This window comes from Pezoporus flaviventris, unplaced genomic scaffold, assembly GCF_033815535.1.
Source record: "Pezoporus flaviventris isolate CSIRO_AGI_PZ_B2104156 unplaced genomic scaffold, CSIRO_AGI_Pfla_v1 ptg000035l, whole genome shotgun sequence".
In the NCBI taxonomy this organism is placed as follows: Eukaryota; Metazoa; Chordata; class Aves; order Psittaciformes; family Psittacidae; genus Pezoporus; species Pezoporus flaviventris.
Genome location: NW_026892583.1, coordinates 5,634,647 through 5,656,132, shown reverse-complemented (window position 1 = coordinate 5,656,132; position 21,486 = coordinate 5,634,647). Strand labels below are relative to the sequence as shown.

At 43.4% G+C, this 21,486-nt stretch overlaps 1 protein-coding gene across 4 annotated transcripts in view; it reads right to left on the bottom strand.

Moving 5' to 3' along the window:
• The window catches only part of MAPKBP1 (mitogen-activated protein kinase binding protein 1), a 99,027-nt gene that overhangs the window by 6,386 nt on the left and 71,155 nt on the right, over positions 1 to 21,486 (bottom strand). For 2 of the 4 annotated variants that reach the window (XM_061462340.1, XM_061462341.1), the window contains exons 19-30: positions 21,180 to 21,291; positions 20,556 to 20,619; positions 17,084 to 17,209; positions 10,579 to 10,727; positions 9,870 to 9,919; positions 9,125 to 9,361; positions 8,009 to 8,178; positions 6,248 to 6,393; positions 5,582 to 5,752; positions 4,641 to 4,719; positions 2,786 to 3,096; positions 971 to 2,023 (exon numbers count right to left, since the gene is read on the bottom strand). In XM_061462340.1, the coding sequence (XP_061318324.1) occupies positions 971 to 2,023; positions 2,786 to 3,096; positions 4,641 to 4,719; positions 5,582 to 5,752; positions 6,248 to 6,393; positions 8,009 to 8,178; positions 9,125 to 9,361; positions 9,870 to 9,919; positions 10,579 to 10,727; positions 17,084 to 17,209; positions 20,556 to 20,619; positions 21,180 to 21,291 (2,668 nt within the window). Of the gene's footprint in view, positions 1 to 970; positions 2,024 to 2,785; positions 3,097 to 4,640; positions 4,720 to 5,581; positions 5,753 to 6,247; positions 6,394 to 8,008; positions 8,179 to 9,124; positions 9,401 to 9,869; positions 9,920 to 10,578; positions 10,728 to 17,083; positions 17,210 to 20,555; positions 20,620 to 21,179; positions 21,292 to 21,486 lie in introns of all 4 variants that reach the window. The other 2 variants (XM_061462344.1, XM_061462342.1) reach the window with 2 other exon arrangements.

Below are 21,486 nucleotides of genomic sequence, written 5' to 3'. Positions count from 1 at the left end.
GCAAAATGAAAAATAACAGGGCATGAAACCCATAACTATGCTTAACCATTGCAATGAATGATGGAGCAGCCTGGCACCAGATAGTAATCAATCAGGAGATTAGAGAAGTATCCCTTCACAGATATGAGTAAGAACAACATAGCAAAAGGGATTTAAACTGTGCTGTGTATAGCCCCTGGAAGTACAAGGTATCAGTGCAGTACTTAACATCCAGCTTCCTGCTGCACGACTCGGCTCAGTGTTTCAGGAAGGAGTATTTCCAAAAGACAAAACTCTGGCAGTTTCTCTGCCACTGGACTGGAGGGCAGGATTTTTGCTTCAGCTTGAAGTTACCTAGTTTTCATTTGATTGAAGTATTCTAAACCAGTGCCTGTAACAGACCTGAGAGCTGTTCTCAGCAGGTAAAACAGTTTCCCTGAAACTGAAATTAAACTCTGCTCTTTATGCTCAAAGCCAAAGTCTAGGCCTGCACATGTGTTGCATGCCCAGTCTGCAGACATTCCTCAAAGCACAGAGACCTTCTCACTCTCACGGGTCACTACAGCAAGGAACTCACCTTGGTCAAGCATTACCTTATGCAAGACAATTGTATGCAAACCTTTCTGAAGCTCGCACACTTGCACATTAACAAAGTAAAGCCTGAGCTGCCTGGCATAACCACTGTCACTATTATCTGTGCTTGCTACATTCAGCTAGCTCATGTTGGCCTGCACCTTCATCTGCTGGTCAGAAATGCTCAAAGAGGGGCACAGGGGATGTGATCTACACATTCATGGGGATTCCCAGCACATAAGCTTTTAGCATTGACCTGAAAGAGGTTAGAGCCCCTACAGGTTAATTGTACATCTGCAAACATGAGTGAGCTGAGGTCTACAAAACATTCAGCTAAAAAGGACTTTCAGACATAAGACCCAGAGAAAATGGAAATCAAAGACTCAGAAAAAGATGTCAGGTTGAAGAAGTGTCTCACCATTGAGGGTATGGCTTATGGAACGAGACAGGTGCAGACAGGACGAGACAGGCCAGAAGCTGGACGTAAAGAAATGTGATGGGATCGTGAGGCGGTTCACAAAGACAGGAGACAGAAGGGGGAAGATAAGAGATGGGTATCCATGCACACCTGAGACCTGTGCCAAGGCAGTTATAGCTGTAGGAGACCTCGGCCTGATGGGGTCTAGTGGGCACAGTCCAGGCTGGGTGTCCAGCACACAGGCGATGCCGGTGATCCGCTCCCTGCTCCTGGGCAGTGCGCCCTCAGGAGATTTTGGTTGCTGGCTCTCTGACAGTTTTGGACTAGTGACCCCTGGCTCATCCTGGCAACCCATCCTTGAGACTGGGCTCTCCACTGGGCTCTCCTTAGTAGGTCCTGTTGAAACCTCTCTACCAGGAACCAGAGACCCAGCAGTTAGATTCTCTTTCTTGGAGGCTCGGACCTCAGGAAAAGAGGGTTTCTTTTTACAGGCCCCAGCAGGTGACTGTGGAGACTGTGGCTCCAGCACGGTTTTTGTTTTAGTAGTGGGTGAGAAGGAGGCCAGGGTGGGTCTATCAGGCAATGGCTTGGGAATGTCAAGAATCAGATGTGCTCGGTTTGATGATGCCAACTTGCTGTGGAAGGACTTGGGAGATGAGCAGTTTACAACTGGCTGAAGTGCTGGCTTCACTGGAACATTTTCTTTCACTGGTGCCTTCATCTTCTCAGCATCTGCTGTGGAACTAAGCTGTGTCTTCTCTGCCACTGGAGGGCTAGTCCTCCCATCTGCCAGCACTTCAGAGGAGTAACCAAGGTACAGATTTTCCCCTACGGATATGCTCCTTGACATCTTAGCCCGGAAGCTGGTTGTGGGGTTCATGTAGGACTTGGGTTTTGCAGCCCTGACATCTTTGGCCAGCAGAGCACCAGATCCATCCATCTTCAACATACTGGCTGATAACACCCTGCAATTGTTAGGTCTGGGATCCTTCTCAACCTCCACAAGAGTCTGAGGACGCTGCTTGGCAGAGGATATCACTCCAGGACCCTTATCTGTAAAAATTAAACAGACAAACATACCAAAAAAGAGACAAGAGCCTGCAGTGAATTCCAAAATCGGAAAGTAACAGAGCTGCTCCAGCCTCAGCTCAGCCCCTGGGAGAGATGTACAGAACCACTACTTCAGGTTAATATCATCAAGCCTCAACAGCTTTCTTTTTTGTCCATCCATCATCCTGCTTACCTGATAAGAGAGACTTGCTCTTAAGTGTACGGCCAGAAGACCTCAAACCACTGTGACCATTAACTGAGAGGCCAAAGGAAGCAGGCAAAAGCTTACTTATGATGTTGTGGTGATAAGCTTTATTTTTTACTTAAAATGAACTGAGTGCTTATTGATGGTTCATAAGTTGTTTCAAAAGTGGAGCTCTTTCATACAGAGGGCATGGATACAGTAAGCTTCCTATTACTATCTCCTCCTTCCCTCTTTCTTTCCTCCCCACCCTGAGGAACTTCAGTCTTGGCCTGAAGCAACCACCCACAGCAAGAGAGAATTTCTTTACACATAGTTCATTTCACCCTTGTCATTGCTCCTCTCGCAGCTGCCAGACAAACATCACAGACTGATAATTAGGAGACCAGCATCTGCATTACAAATTAAAAATATCTTCCCATGACAGGCTAAGAGTTAGAAGACTCTAGAAGCCTGTAGCTCAGAATGCAGAAAGACATAAGCTTCAACTGAATCTATAGTCAAGCTCAAATCTCCCCATTTCATTCTCAGGTTTAGATCACCATCCCAACCTGTGTCCTTACCCTCATGAACGAGGTCATGAACTGACTGTGCCTTTCTCATCACTGCATTCACAGGGCCTTCTGGGAAGGATGCAATAACCCGTCCAGGAGCCATACCAACTCTGCTGGCCTCCAGAGCTGACCTCCGTTTTTTCTGGACATGAGGAGCCTGATTTGAATTTACACCCTCCAGCAGCTGGTTGTTCTCCAAAGCATCACCAGGCTGGCTGCTGCCATTTTTCAAGAGATCTGGTGTAAAATGACTGGTCTGGGTTGGCAGCTCGATGGGCTTTGAATCCAGTATCAGATTTGACGAAGAGAGTGACAATCGTCTAGAGAACACGATAAAGAAACCCCAGTTAAAACAAGTAAATGTAACTGCCCTGGACAAACAGGCACACACATTAAGCCAGTTTCGCTGGGATAAAGAGCCCTTCCCTATCTGTTTGTTTTGAGGGTTTTTTAAATCAAAAATGTCTTAGTCTGTTACACTTTATTCTACCCAGCCCGAAGCACTGGTCTTCAGGCATTTGACCTTAGGCTGCACAATCATATACTATTGGGTTACTGTTTCCAGGGAGAACACTGTGAAAGGTGAAGGCAAAAGAGAAGGAAAAATTTCAGGCAGAAGGAAGACTGGGCAAAGTCAGGTCTTTTCTCCCAGCTCACCTTACTAACAATTAAACCTTTTCAATCCTAAGATAACCTAAGAGGAAATAATTATGCTTTCCTAACATTATGAAAGCATAATTACCAGGAAAGCTGGTTGGTATCTACAACAGGAAAGCCTAATTTCCTCTTCCTCTCCACTTCATACAAGCACAGTGGGCATACTTCAGAAAGGAAGCAACGGTCAATCTGGCATGTTTGAACAGCTGAAGTGATTAAAAGCCCAGAGGTTTTTTTATAACATAAAACTACCTCTCTTATTACATCTCTAGAGCACCAGTGACTTCCTTCGCTCACCACTGCAATTCTCCAGAAGCTTACACATTAGCTATCCACTGGCTTTCTTCCCAAACATACTTAAGGTCCCAATACAAGACAGACTAAGAAGCACTCCTGACAGCAGCAGCAGCAGCTGAATACAGCAATGAGAAAAAAATTCCCTGACATGGTGAATCCAGACACAGCTGGTAAGCCATAGAAGATGTACTTAAATCTGCTCAGTCCTATACAATGAAATTACTTTGAAATGACATTTCAGGTGGTCATTTATGGGGAATAAAGGAGAATTTGTTTAAAACATTTATGAACCCAAATCAATCAAAGTATTTATCCCATTTCTTGCCTGCTTTTTTTGTTTGTTTTGTTAGGCTTCCTTTTAAACAAGGGAAACAGCTTGGAGAGGCCGTTTGGGGTGTTTTAGGGTTGAGGTTTTATTGGAAGAATAATAACCCCATGGGGCTATTATGAGACACCAGAGCACTCTGTGAAGACTGAAACAAAGCTGAGTAAGAAAGGACTGCAAGACAAAGGCAAAGTTGACAAGCCTACTTTCATTGTCCAAGCTGAATGAAATGCAAAAGAATAAAAAGAGTATAAACAGTGAAGAGTAAATTATATTAGGAGCAATTCCTCCAACTTAATCAATTCAGGCATTAATAATGAAACAATTAAGTGCATTGTTGAAAGAGGAAAAAGGACAAAACAGCGTTGCTGTAGGAAGAAACATAACAGCTGAAGTGACACAGGATGGCCTGTCCAAATCACAAGGGTCTGCAGCCAGCCTGCCAGGTGCTATGCTAACACTTTTCTTGGCATAGGCACACCAAGAGCGAAGTTTGCTCAACTACTTTGATGCAGGGCCTAGTGTAAGACCTACTCACATTAGTAAAAACAGACAGACAAACACTCAAAACAAGCAGAGCCGTACCTGAGAGCCGGGGACTGGGAAAGAAAGCGAGAAGATATGCTGAGGTTTTCACTTCCTTCCAGATTCCTACATGAGCCACCTAAAATTTTGATTAAAGGGGAGAGAAAAGGGAGCAGTTTAGTTACAGAACAAACATTCTGACACATGCCTTTTCTTATTGCAGAGACTAGCAAACGTTCCCCCATATCCAAGGGGATTTTCTGAGCTAAAACCACAGAGAATGAAATCATTTCACGTTGCCTTTGCCTTTTCTCTTCTACTTAGATTACTCTGCTTTAACTGCTACTCTCCCTAAGGGTACACCCCCTCCTTTTTCGCTTTCCTTTGTGTCCTATCCTGCCTGCAAGACTGTAAAGAGCTGGCATCAAGCAGAAAACAAACCAATCAAAAGAAGAAAATAAATTAAAAATGAAACAGAAACCAGACAACTCACATAGATATTGCTGTCTGCAACCATTATCAACTCTAAAAAGAAACGCTTTGTGCTGGAGTTGGTCGATAAAGACTAACCAGCTTCTTTGCCACTCTGATGTCTCCTCTTATTCCCTCCCTCCACCCAGCATTTCAGCCTTTTCTTTTGTGACATTTGTTATGCCTTAACAGACCACTAGAGGCCACTACATGTCACCTATGGGGGGGGTGAACACACAGTGTAATACCTTCATACACAACTAGTCCGGAGCTAAGAGAATGTTTCTTCAGGATTCCATGGACAACCCTTAACCCAAACTGACACAGACCCCAATCCCATCCACACAGACTTACACACAGAGCGATGAAGTTAACATGTCACTTTTCTTTAGGCCTCTCTATATTGGCTCCCCGTTTTTGCCCTCCCGTACACACAGCCACAAAAGCCTAGCAGAACTTATAGCCTCATTTGATTTATACAGGTAACAAATCTGGAATGCCGTCCCAAATTCCCCCCCATCGAGCAGTACCTTTTCCATCAGTGCTGCCCAGGCTCCCAAAATGCTCCTTGAGGAATTTTTCCTGATCATGTATCTGGGGGATTTCTCCCTCCGGCACACTAGTAGCCACATCCTCCTCTCCTTCCTCTCCTTCCAGGTCTGAGATGCCATCCACACTGAGTGGCTCAGTGCTTTCAGAATCTGGGAAAAGGCAAAACACCTCAGTGCTGTAACAGCATAATCACAGTAACATTAGGCAGGGTAAAAACAGAACCAAAACCTAACATTCAGCAAAGATGCTAAATCAAACCTAGAATGTTAAAGCAAAAGTCGGTCAGCATTAATTCTCTAACCTACCATACCCCATAAGCAGCATAGCCTGTAGGATAATCAATACTAAACCTGGCTCCTTATCTAGGCAATGTAAAAGAAAACCAAAGGTGCACATGGGAAGTGCACTTTAACCAACTCCTGCTTCAACAGTGGCTTCATTAAAGTGCCTGTTGAAATGCACCTCAATCTTTACAGCAATACTAGCAAGATTAATAGGAGTGTGATCTCAGTTCAGCTTATTAAGAGGATTAAGTATTACAGATCAGGATAGAAACTGATAAACATGGCACAGAACCACCCCAGCAAGGTCCTGCAGTGCTCAACATCATGTATAATCACATTCGTAATGTCTCTGCATCTTACCTTCATTTGGATGGTCTGGGCTGGACAGACGACTGCTGCTGTAATCTACAGAGCAGGCACTGTCAGGACTGTGTTTGTCTGGGCATCCATTACTGTGATAACCTCTATTTAGCTTCCCGTGGGGCAGTGCTTTTACCTGGAACTCACTACAAAAGAGACAGGAAAGATACAGCACTAGAAGACATATTTGTTTTACACGTAAAGAAGCACATTCTAACTTTAATAAGGCCTTACCTGTGCTGGTAACACCCTTGATTACAGAAGTAAGGCTTTTAAAGACAAAAAATAGTTGATTTCTCTCATCATTACACAGTATGGGTTTTGCATTTCATTAAGCTTGGACAGTGAAGTCTGACTTTCTGGGTGTTGTCAGTTTCCCATGACTACCAGGCACCAGCACAGCAATGCCCTGGCGTTATTTTCAGCATAGGTGAGGAACAAATAGTAGAGGTCTCCACAATGAAGAAGGGACTAAACCCAGGCCTATACCTGCATGAAACAAACTCCAGTTTGCCATAAACATGAGCCCTAATACACTATTTTTTCCATATTTATGACCTGCTTCTTTGGGCAACTTCTGTGTTGCAAAATAGAGAAGATTGTGAGTTCAAGCAAGACTAATTTACTGAAGAATGTCTTACAAAAATACAGTGGTGTGGGACAGGGTTCCTGGTTTCTTTTGTGATTTCATGAGTCTTACTTTGTCAAACGACAACAGCACCATTCTTTTGCCTGATAAACTGAAGACTTCAGTTTTCCACTTCATGAAATCCTTTGGTTTCAGATGTACTTCAATGCAAAAGTAGGATGCAGAAGTCACCCAATGGAACTGAACGGCAACTACTCCTCCCAGTTTGCAAACTCTGTATACATTGAGGTACGTCCAGTCTGTATCTAACATCATCACAGGGCCTCCCTTTCTTACATGACAGAGCAGCACATGGGTCTGCTCTATCCAAATGTTATCATAATAGAATTAAAGATGTAAATAAAGAGAAACTGGGAGAAGGCTAGCAGCTTCAGCTGCAAAACCTTGGCATGCACTCTTGCATAAAAGCCTGTCTAAAGCTGTCAGCTCACTCTTTGTAACAGAGCAGAAGAAGAAAGAGGAATTAAACAGCTATTTGCATCAGGTTAAGAGGGGAAAGGAAGATTAAAATTCAGGGAAGGAAAAAAAATGGAGCACGGGAAGAAACAGGATATTAAATGAGGTAAAACTAAACGAAAAGAAACAGCAGCAGAAGAAAAACAGTCTCCGCTGTCTCCAGTGTCCTTTTCAATTCCATCTATCTCATGCAAGCCATTCTATTTCCCACAATAGGGTCATCACATTATACATTTCTTAAATTCTTGCCCAATTAGGTTTGAAATTCTCCTGAGTACATGTCCTGTCAGTTCTCCTGCGCGGACATTTCACTGCCATGTACACATCACTGGTGGTTTTTTTCCCAGCTTCCAAGTTTTCCCTTGCTTATTTCAACCCAGATAAGGGAGAGAGTAAAAAGGCTGCTCCAAGTTGTTTATTCAACAAAAAAACTTGGAGGAAGCTACTAATGTGCAGTTTCCTCAAGAGGAAAGATTATGTTAATGGTGCCTTCTTAGTTTCAGATTCTTTTAGTATCCAGCTGGCATAAAGCTCTCAACTAAACATGCCTGACATCAATCACGTAGTAAGTCAACTCATCCAAGTTACCACACAAGCTACAAGCAAACTAAAACAGAAGCATCTAAGCCATGCACAGCAGAGAGCTTATTTTTAACCTGCTAGGGTCTGTGGGATGGATTTCATCTTGGTCAGGGTAGATTACACATTCCTCACTCTCAGAAGGTTCCAGTTCCTGAGAGAAAATCCCCTCCTCACAAGACACAAGCCGAATCATTTGGGGTCGCACACAAGACTGGTTATCTTGGGGAGGTACCGAGCTGCCAACCTGGTTTTAAAAGAGAGAAAACTGGATATTAACAGTGCTTTTCCTTAAGGCAGCAAGTGCTGCGCAGAGCTAGAAAGCAGGCATTACAACACCGAATATGATCAGAAATCTGATAACAGCAAACATAGCACTCCTATGACTTTCCTGTTCCTTATTTACTGAACTTGACAGACTCCTGCTGTAGCTTCCTATTTTGTTTCCTGTTTGCAATCCCCTAAAATTCCCTGGTAAAGTACTGAACTCCCTATCCCTCTCTGACCACACATCAGAAGTACACGCCACGTGGCAGCAGGTTCTTCCATTACCTTTTATAGGCTGATCAGACATAACCCAGAGAAGTCTGTGGGCCACGGCTGAAAACCACTGATTTACTGCATGCAACAAGCCCAACCCTCTTCTCAGTCATGCAGTTATAAAGGAAGGAAAAATTCTAATGAAGTTAGGCACCAGGAGAGATTGCTACTGGAAAACAGCATTAGCTTTCTGAGGTATGAGTACACATTACCTGCTGTGATCCACTGATACAAAGATTAAAGAGAATTTAATAATCTAGCACAACCCATCATAAGGGCGTCATATGAGCCACATTTCAGTGGCTACTGGTCAAGAAACTGCACCCCAGCAGAGCGAGCTAACAGGTAATCAGGGACACATCTGTCATTCTGAGCTCAGTTTCTTTTTTCCATAAATAATTAAAGAGCTAGAGGGAAAACATGAGGGCTTCCCTGTTATTGGAAAGAAACCTTGATCCTAAGATGGCAGAGCCACACACTGAAGGAGTACTAATTACAACAGAATTATCTAAACAAGCTTCTCTGAAGGCATTTAGAGCCACCTTTAATGATATGAAAAATGTCATCAAGTAGTAATATATGCAGGTAACAATAAATAGAGGCAGGACATATGCACTCAGAGTAGATTCACCTCAGAGTGGTAATGCCCTTACTTTGTTGATGTGCACAGGAAGATCCGCCTGCTCTTCTTTGTCATCCCCATTGCTGTTCTGAGACAGTGAGTCTCGACTTGGAGAACGGGAAACAGAGAAAGACTCCAACTGACGCAAGTCAAGCATGGATTTCACAGTCATCTCTATGTTGCTGGTTGGTTGGGACCAGCGCCCACGCTGCCGAGGTATGTTGCTCATCGGTGCCTCTGAGCGCTGGATAGCTGCTATCTCTTTGGCCTGAAGGAAATTCAAAGACAGGCTTAGGGATGGAGCTTTCTACTTATGGAAAGACAGTAGAGGAAACACAGGACCCACAAAAAGACACAGTTATGTCCATCTCCATAAAAGTTGTCTGTGAGACAGCTTAAACTCCCTCCCTTAATCATAAAGTGTTAAGATGATACTTCTGTTGCTGCTTCTTGTATAAATGAACATTCAAATGCATCACTCAGATCCAAGTATATGATCAGCTTCAGTATCACATAAGATTCAGGCCAGAATGAGGGGGCAAAAGCATAACAACTGATGGAAAGATACTGATGTAAAGATCCCAAGTGATCCCTGTCTCTTAAACTAGGCTCTACTTTGCCACTCTCTAGTCACTCTTCACAGAGAGGCTTCTCACTGGTTTCCCACCACAGCTGCACCTTTCCCACCACGGTAAATGAAGTTTTTAATCCCCATGGGAACTTCTTTTCCTGTTTCACTATGACAAGAAACACAGTTTGAAGGTTGAACAACTCACCCTCCTCATTTCCCAGTGGGAAAGGCTTCTTGAAAGGGTAAGGTCTGGATCTGGAAAGGTAAAAAGATATATATCTAGTTGATATCCTTGACCAGCAGCCCAGCTTTTTAAAGACCTCCTATGTCATTTTTCCTCAAAGGCAGCATTCCTACACTTTTTGAACCAGCACACATTGCTAACACATGCTTTCCTAGACTACTACATAATATTAATGGAGGTGTACTGTTTTATATAAGATTTTTGCTTACTCAGCAGACCCACTGCAGAATGCTTGCCACAGGGTCCACTAAAGCCTTAGGAAAAAACCTGTTTCAAAACACTAGTATCAGTGGTAAAAATACCTCCAGTCAGCAATGGTAATCACCATGGTGAGTTTTATCAGACATCTCCAGAACCCTCCATGAGGTACCTTTTGATTTCTGTCGATTTCTAACAGCTTGTATACCCAAGCCCAGGACACTAACTCAGATTTTGTTTGGCCAGGTGGAACTAGCAAGAAACTTGATAATTTAACACTGATCTCTAATCAGAGAACTCTGAAACGTATCCCTCTTCAGACACAGGGATGGGCAATTGGTATCGATCCATCTGTTTCTGTCTTGGTCTTTCTGTCCATATCTTGTTATCCCTAAGCCAGCGTGTTTCACCTCCCGCTTCACATTCATGCCATTTTCCTCCATCTCTGCACATGCCCCTCTCCCGTTTATACCTGAGTCTCTGTCAGTGTTGCAGCTGGACTGAATATGGAATGACTGCAGCCCACGCAGCTCATCTTCATCATTCCCTTCATCTTCACCATCCTTGTCGCTGTCTGATGAGAGTGCAGGCGCAGAGGACAGGGCAGAGATGGACTCACGCCTGGGAAGCAGGAATTGGAAGAAGTATTATGGTCTATCTCAAGAATTGCCCACCATTTCAGTCCTTACACCAGGTACTTCTTCACCTTACCTTCATAAACACTCAACAGGCTGCCTCAACTCTCCCAAAGAGTCCTTGCTCTAGCAAACCCCATCTCTCAGAAACAGGGCAAGTTAAACCCTGCACAAAGATGTGTAGATCCTGCCACAACAAATCACCTCATATGTGTGGAAGGATGGCAGAAATCAGAACAGAAGAAAACAAGTCTGAGAAAGTCAAGCGGAATGAAGCTCAGCCTTCTGCATCAGACCCTGCCAACTGATAAGGTCAAGATAGTAAAAGATATGTGAAAAGCAAAAGTTTTTACCACCCTTAAGCATTTCCACTCTGGAACTGTTTTACACACCAAAAATGTCATAGAGATACTCCCTGTTTGACAGCAATTGGGTATATGGCAAATTACCATATAAAAGACAGGTTCATATCAAGGATTGCACCAGGCACAACCTGAAGGCACAGCCCACACATAGTAAGAGCTCCGTGCTGCCTTTTTTAGCCTTCAAACGCAAAGAATAATGTAAAACATGTTTTGGGAAGATCTTTAATCAAAGTAGATCAGACAAGTGTTCCCACACAGACCTCAGAGGCACTCCCAGCATAGAATTCCCTAATACCAATCAAGGATACTCACCAAACTCTACCTTCCCTCTTTCTTCTCTTCCCCTTCAGTCAACAGAACCAAATGAACTACCCCACTTTGGACAATACTTGAACAAATGAAGAATTCCCTAACAAATTTGAGTAGCACCCGCTCCACGGCTTTGAGCTAAAGTGCCAAACTCATCATTAGTGACATTTATAGGATACCACCGGTGGGTGTTGAGTGCCAAGCATTATTCATGGCATAAAAATAGTTCATCCACCAAATACAGAGCAGCCTGCTGAGGGACTGACTTCTGCAGCTGACAGATAGCAGGCAGCATTGAAACATGGTAAGAAGGAGTTAAGGCATTTTAATCTTTTCTCTTCCCATACAGTGCAGAACATTCATTTCCATTTTATCAGGAGTGGCTCAGCACTCACTACCCAACCCTTTCATAGGAGCTTTGAGGTGTTCTGCCAGGAGAGTTAAACTGACTGCAGTCTGCAGTGAAACAATTTCATGTTGGCTCTCCTCATCTCCTTCAGACATTCAGTTTGTCAGATTCCTCATCTCTCCTACTGTCTCCTTATGTGTCCATCTTATCACTCTCAGGTTCTTGAGTCTAAGCAGGGGAATCCCAAGACAGTTCAAGTACCACAGTACATTTGAAGTTATGCCCTGTTTTACCCTATAAGGTATACTAATTACATTTATATATGGTAGGAAATACTAACTTTGTATCAGTAACTTTGATAGCATCCTTCTGCTTGTATTCATCACTATGAGGGTGGTGAGGCACTGGCACAGGTTGCCCAGAGAAGCTGTGGCTGCCCCATCCCTGGCAGTGTTCAAGGTCAGACTGGACAGGGCTTGAAGTAACCTGCTCTAGTGGAAGGTGCTCCTGCCTGTGGCAGGGGTTGGAACTGGATAAGCTTTAAGGTCCCTTCCAACCCAAACCAATCTGTGATTCTATGATATGATTCTATGGTTGTTTGAGGAGTTTATTGAGGAAGAAGGGCGGGGTTATTAGACACTTTAATAGACATCTAACTGGTTGAATACCTCACTATGATGAGGTGATATGACAAGGCAAGGTTAGGTGTTTACTAAACTCCTGCAAGTACTGTCATTGGTGTAAATGGAGAAGGGAGGATTGCTATCAATGTAGTTTATGTTACAAATAGAAAGATGGCCTCTGTCAATCTTGTGACTGACAAAATTAGTAAGCAGGGTGGGGAGGTTAATGTTCTAATATCCTCAAAGGAGCTGAGTGAGAGAATGTAAAACATATTTTGGGCATTTTTTCATACCTCACAGCAACTGCCAAACAAATTATGAAGTCACATGTGTTTGACACAAACGTAAGGTTTTTCTGCATTACCCCTGCAAAAATGTATGCTCCCCTTCCACACCTTCCTTTTTACAACTCAAATATGCTTTTCAAACTCAGTCCTCTGACTTGAACAGGGATACGTGAATGACGTTTTCAAAACAACCTTGGGCCCATTGACTTGCAGCTGAGATATACTCCTGAAAATGAAACCTAGGTTAGCAAGGTCTTGAGCATTCTAACTGTTGTGCTTGCCCAAGTCAATCCCTCAAGTCAGACTTCATTACTTTCTCCTTTCTTTCCCTGCCTTCTTCTACGTACTTTGGCTTTTCTTCTAAGCCCTTCTGTTGCACACGTCTCCATAACACTCTTGTTCCCTGGTTCCTGTTCACACTTAGATGGAAGTCAGAGTAATGCAGGACAAGGTTTCAAGCATGAAAGCTGCTTCCAAGTAAGCACCACACGAGAGCAGTTTGAAAGTGAAGGATAAGAGCTCTGTGTTTTGCTGAATTCTGGCTGAGAGTGGGCTCAGCCAACCCTAACAAAGCATCATTTTATCAGAGTGAATGTTTCAGAGTAGCTGTTCCAGAACAGCATGTACATACATGTCCAATTCTCAAGATACATGTGACTGATTCAGAGCAAGGATTTTAACTGTTCTTGCTCATCTTCTTCCCTTGCTGAGGAACTATCTCATTTTAGTACTAGGCCTAGATCTTGATCTGTATGGATGAGCACAGCCAGTTGCTCAGCTTCTAGTTCCTGAAGGCTGTGCCAGAATGGTGTCAATGACAAGGAAGGACCTTCAGTTACAAAGTCTTCAGGACATGTATACAGACTTAAAGGTGCCACAATGCCTTTACAGAGTTCTGTATAAAGACATCTGATATTAGGTACTCCATATTCTTCTGAATACATGTCCTGAATGTCCTGAATTCAACCCTTCTTTCTTTTCTTAAAACAAAACAAGCAAGAATGACAGCTACCCATTTAAAGAGGTATGTGGTCAGCATTCCACATTCCCACTCTGATCTTGTGCTACTTAAACCCTCAGGTTTAGGGGCATGTTTATGAAATTGTAGATGCTATGTGGTAGGGATCACTAGCAGATTGCTCCCCCTCTCCCCCACGAATGCCTAAGGGTTTAAAAAGAAAGTCACCCTGCTCTTCCCCACAGAAAGATCACAGTGCTGCTGACTTCAGAGTTTCCATGGTGTTTCCATTGCACAGTTCAGCACAGACTCAGGCAATACTTCTAATCCAGCACCAAAGCCTGCCCCATTCTGAGCCCTGGAAACCACACAGCTTTCCTGGACTGGACCAAAGCCTCACTGAGAATTTGATAAGGAGCTCTTCCTTCCAAATATATCTGACAGCACACAGTGCTTCTTTAGCATACACATAAATTTGAGACAATTTAATCTGGACAACATTTCCATCTCCTGCTATTTATATTAGAGCTTCAATAAAAGTCAAAGTGACTTTTAAAATTAAAATTAAATGCTCAGCTCAAACATGACTCTAAGCCCTGCAAACATTCCACAGGACAATCCATTTAAAACTTCCCTTCCAAAAATTTGAGACAAGCTTTTCTAAACAATAAATACATATTTGGATCAAAGTCAAAATCCTACTAAAAGGCCTTTACATGGTTCCTTCTCTGAAAATACAAATGCCTCAAACCCAAAACATACTAGCAATATCAGCTGAGTACAAGTTCTATTATCCTGAACAATCAAAGCTCCTCATGTTCACCAGATGAGAGAAAAGAACACATCTGATTATCACAACCAGAGGGTCTCAGGGGTACTTTGGAAAAGTGTGGGTCACACAGGTCAGATTACTTCCAAACTAATCCAATGTCCCATAAAGGCGAGTCAGAGAAATCCTTCAAAGGAGAAACTTTAGTCTCTCTAGGAGTTTTTGGAGAGAGGGAAGAAAGACAGCTGGGACTCTTTAATTTGGAGAGAAGGCTGGATGGCAAGAGGTTATGATAAAGGTCTACAAAACCACGGGGACTACAGATAGCTGGATGCAGAACAACAGTTCACCAAAGCTCACAATACTCATAAGTAATGAGCTTTCAACCAAACCAGGAGACTGGTTTAACAGAGACAAAAAAGTCATCCTTTCCACAAAGAGCAGTGAACTCCAGGAACCTGTCACCAAAAGGAACTGCAGAGGCAGATGCACCTCCTAACATCCCTGATACAACAACTGAGCATGAGTCAAATGGACCACCGCAAAGCTCACAGTGTCTCACCAAACACCATCTTCCACTGCCAGCATCACAGGCAGAACACTGGGCTTCTTGAAGCACTGGCTTGACCCAGAAAGGCACCTTCTCTGTGTGTTTACACCCCAGCTGTTATTCACCTGTGCCAATCCCTGCCCTTCCAGTCACAGCTGGACAGAGACAGCACTGTCCTGAACTGGAAATCTTCATCTCCCCACTGGCTCCTCAGCTCAGTTTTGTTTCAACAGTATTACTTTGGTTATACATCCTATTGTACACCCACACTATGGATCCAGCAGAATGCATTACTTCCCCACCAAGTTTTAGCAATACTGTTCTAGAGAAAACCTTGTAGAACAAATAATATCTCACCAGGCAGGGAGCTGTCTTATACTACTGTTGAGTCCTTTTGACACAACACAAGATACAACCCAACTCTCTACTGCAACCTAACACAGACTTTGGAAACACAACCAGAACTAGTACAGGAGATCTTGAAAAAACAGTCTTACTCAAGTTCATTAGTTTCCCTTCTCCCACCTCAATAATGCTGGTCCAATAGGCTCTTCCTCCATCTTCAGTCCCAATCCAAAATGCTCTGGAGTTATGTCTTTGCTGATCTCCACTGACCACAGCGGTCACTCAAAACCGAAAACGAGCTTTCAGAGCTGACCAAACAAGTAGATTCCAGCCTTGCAAAGAGGTTACCAAACCAGTTTAATGAAGTTCTGGGCTTGGCGTGGCACTAACACCGCCCTTCAGCAAGCGTCTGTGACGGAAACAAGCATCACCTAATGTGGAAAGAGGACTGGGATAATCTGTCACAGGCTGAGCCTCGGTAGGTTAAGGCTGCAGCTGCTGGAATAATGGAGAGTCTGCTATAAAAAGCACATTGCTTGACAGCTCCAGAATTCTGGCTAGGAAAAAAAGGTTTCCTGAGTTCTCCCTGCATCATTACCACAAGCACTTATTAGACAAGACTTGTTTGAAGAATGAGCAGATCAAGGCTTTCCCAAAAGAAACTATGCAGACAGACTTGTTCCAACATTACTTGCTCGCAAAGGGAGTGGAAAGGTCCTTGTGATACTCAACAATCAGTGTGGTAAATCCTCCAGTGCTGTGGCACTTTCTTATCCAGAACTCAATTTGTAGTCATTTGTAGGAGGAAAAAAAAACTGTGGGATATAGCATCAAAAATATCTGTGTTTATCCTTTTTTCCCCCCACACTTTGATCCCTTATCAGCTTGGTCAGGACTCTCTCCTGCATTGCTTACAGTCAAATAAGTCTCAGCTACTTACTAAGTACAGAGAAACCGAATACATTACGCTAATAATCCATAATCCCATCACTTCTGTTCTGGTTAAAACAGGGTCTGTGTTTAAGCATCACTTTTTAAAGAAAGGTCACCAGATAAATATAGATCTATTCAGTTTGTAGGTTGTGGTAGTTTGCTTTTAGGTATGTCCCTGTCCATGGAAGGAGGTTGAAACTAGATGATCTTAAGGTCCTTTCTAACCCTAACTATTCTATGATTCTGTGATTACCAAGCAAAACTAATATGAACTTTCCCCATGGAAATTACTTTTATCTTTACTATTTTTATTATAATTATTTTTAGGTGACCTTTTTCAAAGCCTCCAGAAAACAGTTAACAAAGAAACAACACAACTGAAAGGACTTTTCCAGAATCATGATCGACATGGCAAACTCATACAGCTCACAGGTACACAGTCAGTACTGTAGAAAACAACCTTTAAATTGCATTCAGGCTAGATCCAGAGAAGTTTATTCATGAAGGAGCAAGGCTTCCCTGGTGGGATGCTGTGTAGCAGCCACAGGATTGCTAGGTAAACTGCTTATTAAAGTTTCTGACCACATCATTAAACTAAATTAAGACACAAGGGGCATTGCATACACATTTCAATCAGTGAAGCAATACCAACTCTGTCTGGAAAATCATGGTCAGCCTTCTATCTCCAAAGAACTGGGGCACGAAACCCATGGCAAATCCAACAGAAAATAAGAGAACTTTTGGAAGACACTATCAGTGAAGACAGCAGAAATCTTACAGCTGAATCCTGGAGCCACACTTCGCACATTCAACCCTACAAAGCCAACCACCTCCTCTTGGTCTGCTCTGCTCACCTCATGAGTCCAGCAGTCTTGTGCGGAGGAGACTTTTCTGCCTGCTTCCCTCTTTGCTTCATGTCAGACAGTCGCTGCCGCATGTTGATGGTCATCTCTGAGCTCAGACGCCAGATGAAAATACAGCTGAAAGAGGGAAAGGTGAGGCTGAGGTCAAGTCTCAGTTTGGTTCATTGCTATTATCAATTTCCACTGCAGAGGCCAACAAGAGCCCTTCTGTCTGTGGTGGGAAGAGATACACACAAACTCAATCCCATCACAAGCCTCATGACAAAAGAGTAAAACCTGCCTGGCAAAGACTCCCCGTGGGCGAGAGAAACTGCACAAACTCATCTCTGATCCTGCACCTTTATTTGACTATCTGACCAGCTGCTGAAGGAAATGCCATAACAAGTCCCTCCATGGTCAGGAGGATAAGTAGAGTCTACAGATGTCCATAACAGTGGCTGAGCTGCAGCCTCTAATTGCAACTACACCTACAGGCAAACCCTCCCTAATGCCCACCAGTCCCATGGGGTCTCTGTGGTGTAATCACAGTTAAGCTGATGTGGCAGTACTTTCTGCAGCCACAGTGCTCCTAAAATTTTACATGGACTTCCTCCAGCAAACTTCTAAGGAATTTGCTTGAATTTTGTCAGTGGATTCAAAAGTGTCTGGGAGCAGGAAACAAACAGTGTGAGCTCATTGGTCTCATTTTCTTCAAAAATCTGGCTAAAGAAAAATAAATTCCTCATCACATTAGAGAATAAATACTGTATCTCACCTTCAGCTGCTGCAAAGTGAAATGACAAATATGTCCTTTGAAATTTAACCTCAGTGCTAACTAATTCTTTTCATCTCACCCATCTTTCCTGTCTAGCTGGGTATACTTACACTGATGTAGAAACAGAGATGGTGCTTTTGCTGTCACTTACACCATGGTTTGGTTGGAAGGGACCCTAAAGCTCACCCAGTTCCAACCCCCTGCCACGGGCAGGGACACCTTCCACTACATCAGGTTGCTCCAAGCCACCTCCAACCTGGCCTTGAACACTGCCAGGGATGGGGCAGCCACAGCTTCTCTAGGCAACCTGTGCCAGTGCCTCAGCACCCTCACAGGGAAGAGCTTCTGCCTAATGTCTAATCTCAATCTCCCCTCTGGCAGTTCAAAGCCATTCCCCCATGTCCTGTCACTACATGCCATTGTAAAAAGTACCTCTCCAGCTTCCTTGTAGGCCCCCTTTAAGCACTGGAAGGCTGCTATAAGGTCTCGGCTGAGCAACCCCAACTCAGCATGTCTCCATAGCAGAGGTTCTCCAACTCCCCAGTCATCTTCATGGCCTCCTCTATACTTGCTCAAACATCTCCATGTCTCTCTTGTGTTGGGGACCCCAGAGCTGGATGCAGGACTGCAGATGGGGACTCACAAGAGCAGAGTAGAGGGGGAGAATCACCTGCACCATACTCTGGAATCCAAAGAGGATTTACTCCAGTTCTTCAAGGCCCATCAATGTCACCTTACTTGTGGATACTCAATTCCTGAAGGAGTTTTCAATGCGGGGCTTTCCCTTCTTCCCTGCTAGGCTGTAAAAATTCATTTGCTCTGCCAGTGCAGACCATGAACAGTGACCATGAACTCTGGTTTCCCTGACTTGAAGCAAATGCCAAAAATGCCAGGATCCTGAATACCTGCATCTTCTACAATTTTTCCCTCTCATGAGAAGCCATTTTGAAAGGTTTTTACTTCCACACCACAGAAGTAGGAAGCAGAAAGCCCACTCTCACTCTGCAGTCTGTGCACATTTTAATGAAATAGTAAAAATTCCTTTCTTGCCCCCTCTGTGACAAAGCTCAGAAGCATCACCCCAGCTACTGAAGTCAGACACAGAAACACTTCCCATCAACAGTGGTCACGCTGTCATCCTCCTGCCCCAACTTCGGAGCCAGGAGGAAGTGGTGAAGCGCTGCATCTGAGAGTTATGGCAACCTGGGCCAGCCAGCTGCTTCCCTTCAAAGCAGCAACTCTCTCAAACATAACATCAACCCTAATCTGCGATGGGAAAATACAGAAAAGCAAGAAACAAAATTCAGAAAGCAAATCTGGCTTATTCCTTTATCCCACACCCACAGCCATCAAACCCAGAGATAAGCAGCAAACAGCATGAACTTGTAAATACATCAGCATTCAACACAAAGCTCTACAGAAGAATGCTCCCACCTACTCCTTTTGCTGCTATTTCATTTTTCCCTCGCAGTACTTTTCTCACATGGATCTCCCAGTCCTTGCACCCTTCCTCATCTCTTTCTACTCTTAGTTTGATTCTTTGCACATGCTGCTACGTGTGAACAGGCTATTCTCCCTGTTCTCCTCTGAAAAACACATTTTCTCATCAACTTAAAGCGAAATTCTTCATGAATCCTTTCCTTAATTCCACCTCCTCCACAGCCTTAGTGAAGAAAATGACACTTTTGCTCATGGAAATGGACAACAAGGGAATATTGCACTAAATCACAAACACCAAGGGACCTCAAACCTTCCATGTTTCTGGAATTTATTAGAAATCCACAAGAAAATGGCTCCTCCTCTGCAACTTTTCCCCTGATCTATTCACACACATGAAAGGTAAAGAAAGAGGAAAATTAAATTATTTACTTTTTCCTGAAAGGCAGAAATAACCGACCGATGTGATTTAAGGTGATCTATTGCATGAGCTGTAACAACTTGCCCTCTACAATGCTTTTTCCAGTTCCATTGTGTTTTACTATTAGAAAAGAAAGAGAGAATCTGGGTTGCTCTGACCTTGAAATCGCACTCCAGGAACCAACTCCCTCAAAGGAAAAAACACAATTCAGTTCAGCTGATTCCAGTAGCAGGTCTACTCACCTCTACGATCATATTAGGTATATCATCATGTTATGATGAGCTGATTTAGCTCACCAGATCAGCAGAAAACTCAGCTTGGGGGGGGGGGGGGGGGCTGATGTAGTGACCTGAACCAGCTTAATGAGGGCTCACTTTGGGTTTTGGGGAAGAGGACCATATGGACATGAGCAAAGAGTGGGGACAAACCTCTCCCTTTTGCTGCTACACAGGCTCATTCACCTGGTGAACCCTCACCAACAGGACCACTGCAAGAAAGTTTTGGCACCACTGATTAGAATGTCATAAGCTGCTTTACATCACAGGCCTGAAGGCTGGTAAGGAAACAGGCCACAACCCTGTCTCCTTGCAGGGAACAGTACCTACACTCAGAAAACCACAAGGGAAGTACATCACATGGGCGTCTTATTCCATGAAAGGATAATATAAGCTCTGTGAGCTTTGCCAATGGCATGCATTTAGGATTCAGAAAGATCTGAGGTTAATTTGGAATTCATAAAACATCACTCATTTAAAATAAATAAATATATATTCTAATTGCCTTCAGGACACACATTAAATCTGGTGTGAGATGGCATGAGCTGATAGCACAAACAAGCAAACCCCTCTTACCTGTCACCAGAAACAGAGATCAGATGTTTGCAGTCATTACTGAATTTCATCCCAGTTACAATCTCTGTGTGAAATAAAGCACCAGAAAACAAAAAAACAAACCTGAATTATTGCAATGGACAGAAGAGATCACCAGCCAAACAGCCCATCTGCACTTAGCTACTCAGATTCTGATTAAAGCCAACAAACTCCACAGATCAATATGCCCCAATTAGCATAACCAGCTAATAAAGAATCTAGGCTTGAAATGGAAAGGGTATCCCACAGTAAAATATTACAGAATAATAGAATAGCCCCTGCATGGTAGGACCCAAGGGTCAATCATAATGAAACTTAATATACACTGAAGAAACAGACTCCCTTATAGGCTATTAGAAGAACTGTGTAAACAAATACATGGCCTGAGGGGCATGCGTGGGCTTGCATTTTGCAATGCAAAATGCAGTCTGGAAAGGTTGAAACTGCAATGAAATAAGCAATCATAACTTCATCCAACTATGACCTACTCCAAAATACCCACTGGGTAAACACTGGTGGGGAGGAACCTTCAGAAAGCTTTGATTAGTATCAGACGTTACTATATAGTCATCAGGAGAAAAATGTGTTTCAGGAAGTGTACCTTACCTGAATGTCCATACATGGTTGCAACACACTCGCCAGAATAGAAATCAAAGATGGAGAGGTTCTTGTCAGAACAACTAGTTGCAATGTAAAGACCAGAAGGATCTGTTTGCACCTGTTTTAGGAGAAGTACAAAGATCTGGTGAGAAAGTGCCTTCAAACTGCATGCATATGGTCCAGAATACCCAAGACAGTCATGATAGCTAACAGAATAAAAGGCAAGTAGCTTGCACAGGATTCCAACTGAATATGAGCCTATCCAGCATCCCAGGACAAATCTCCAACCTGGCTGAACTGTTAAAACCAATCT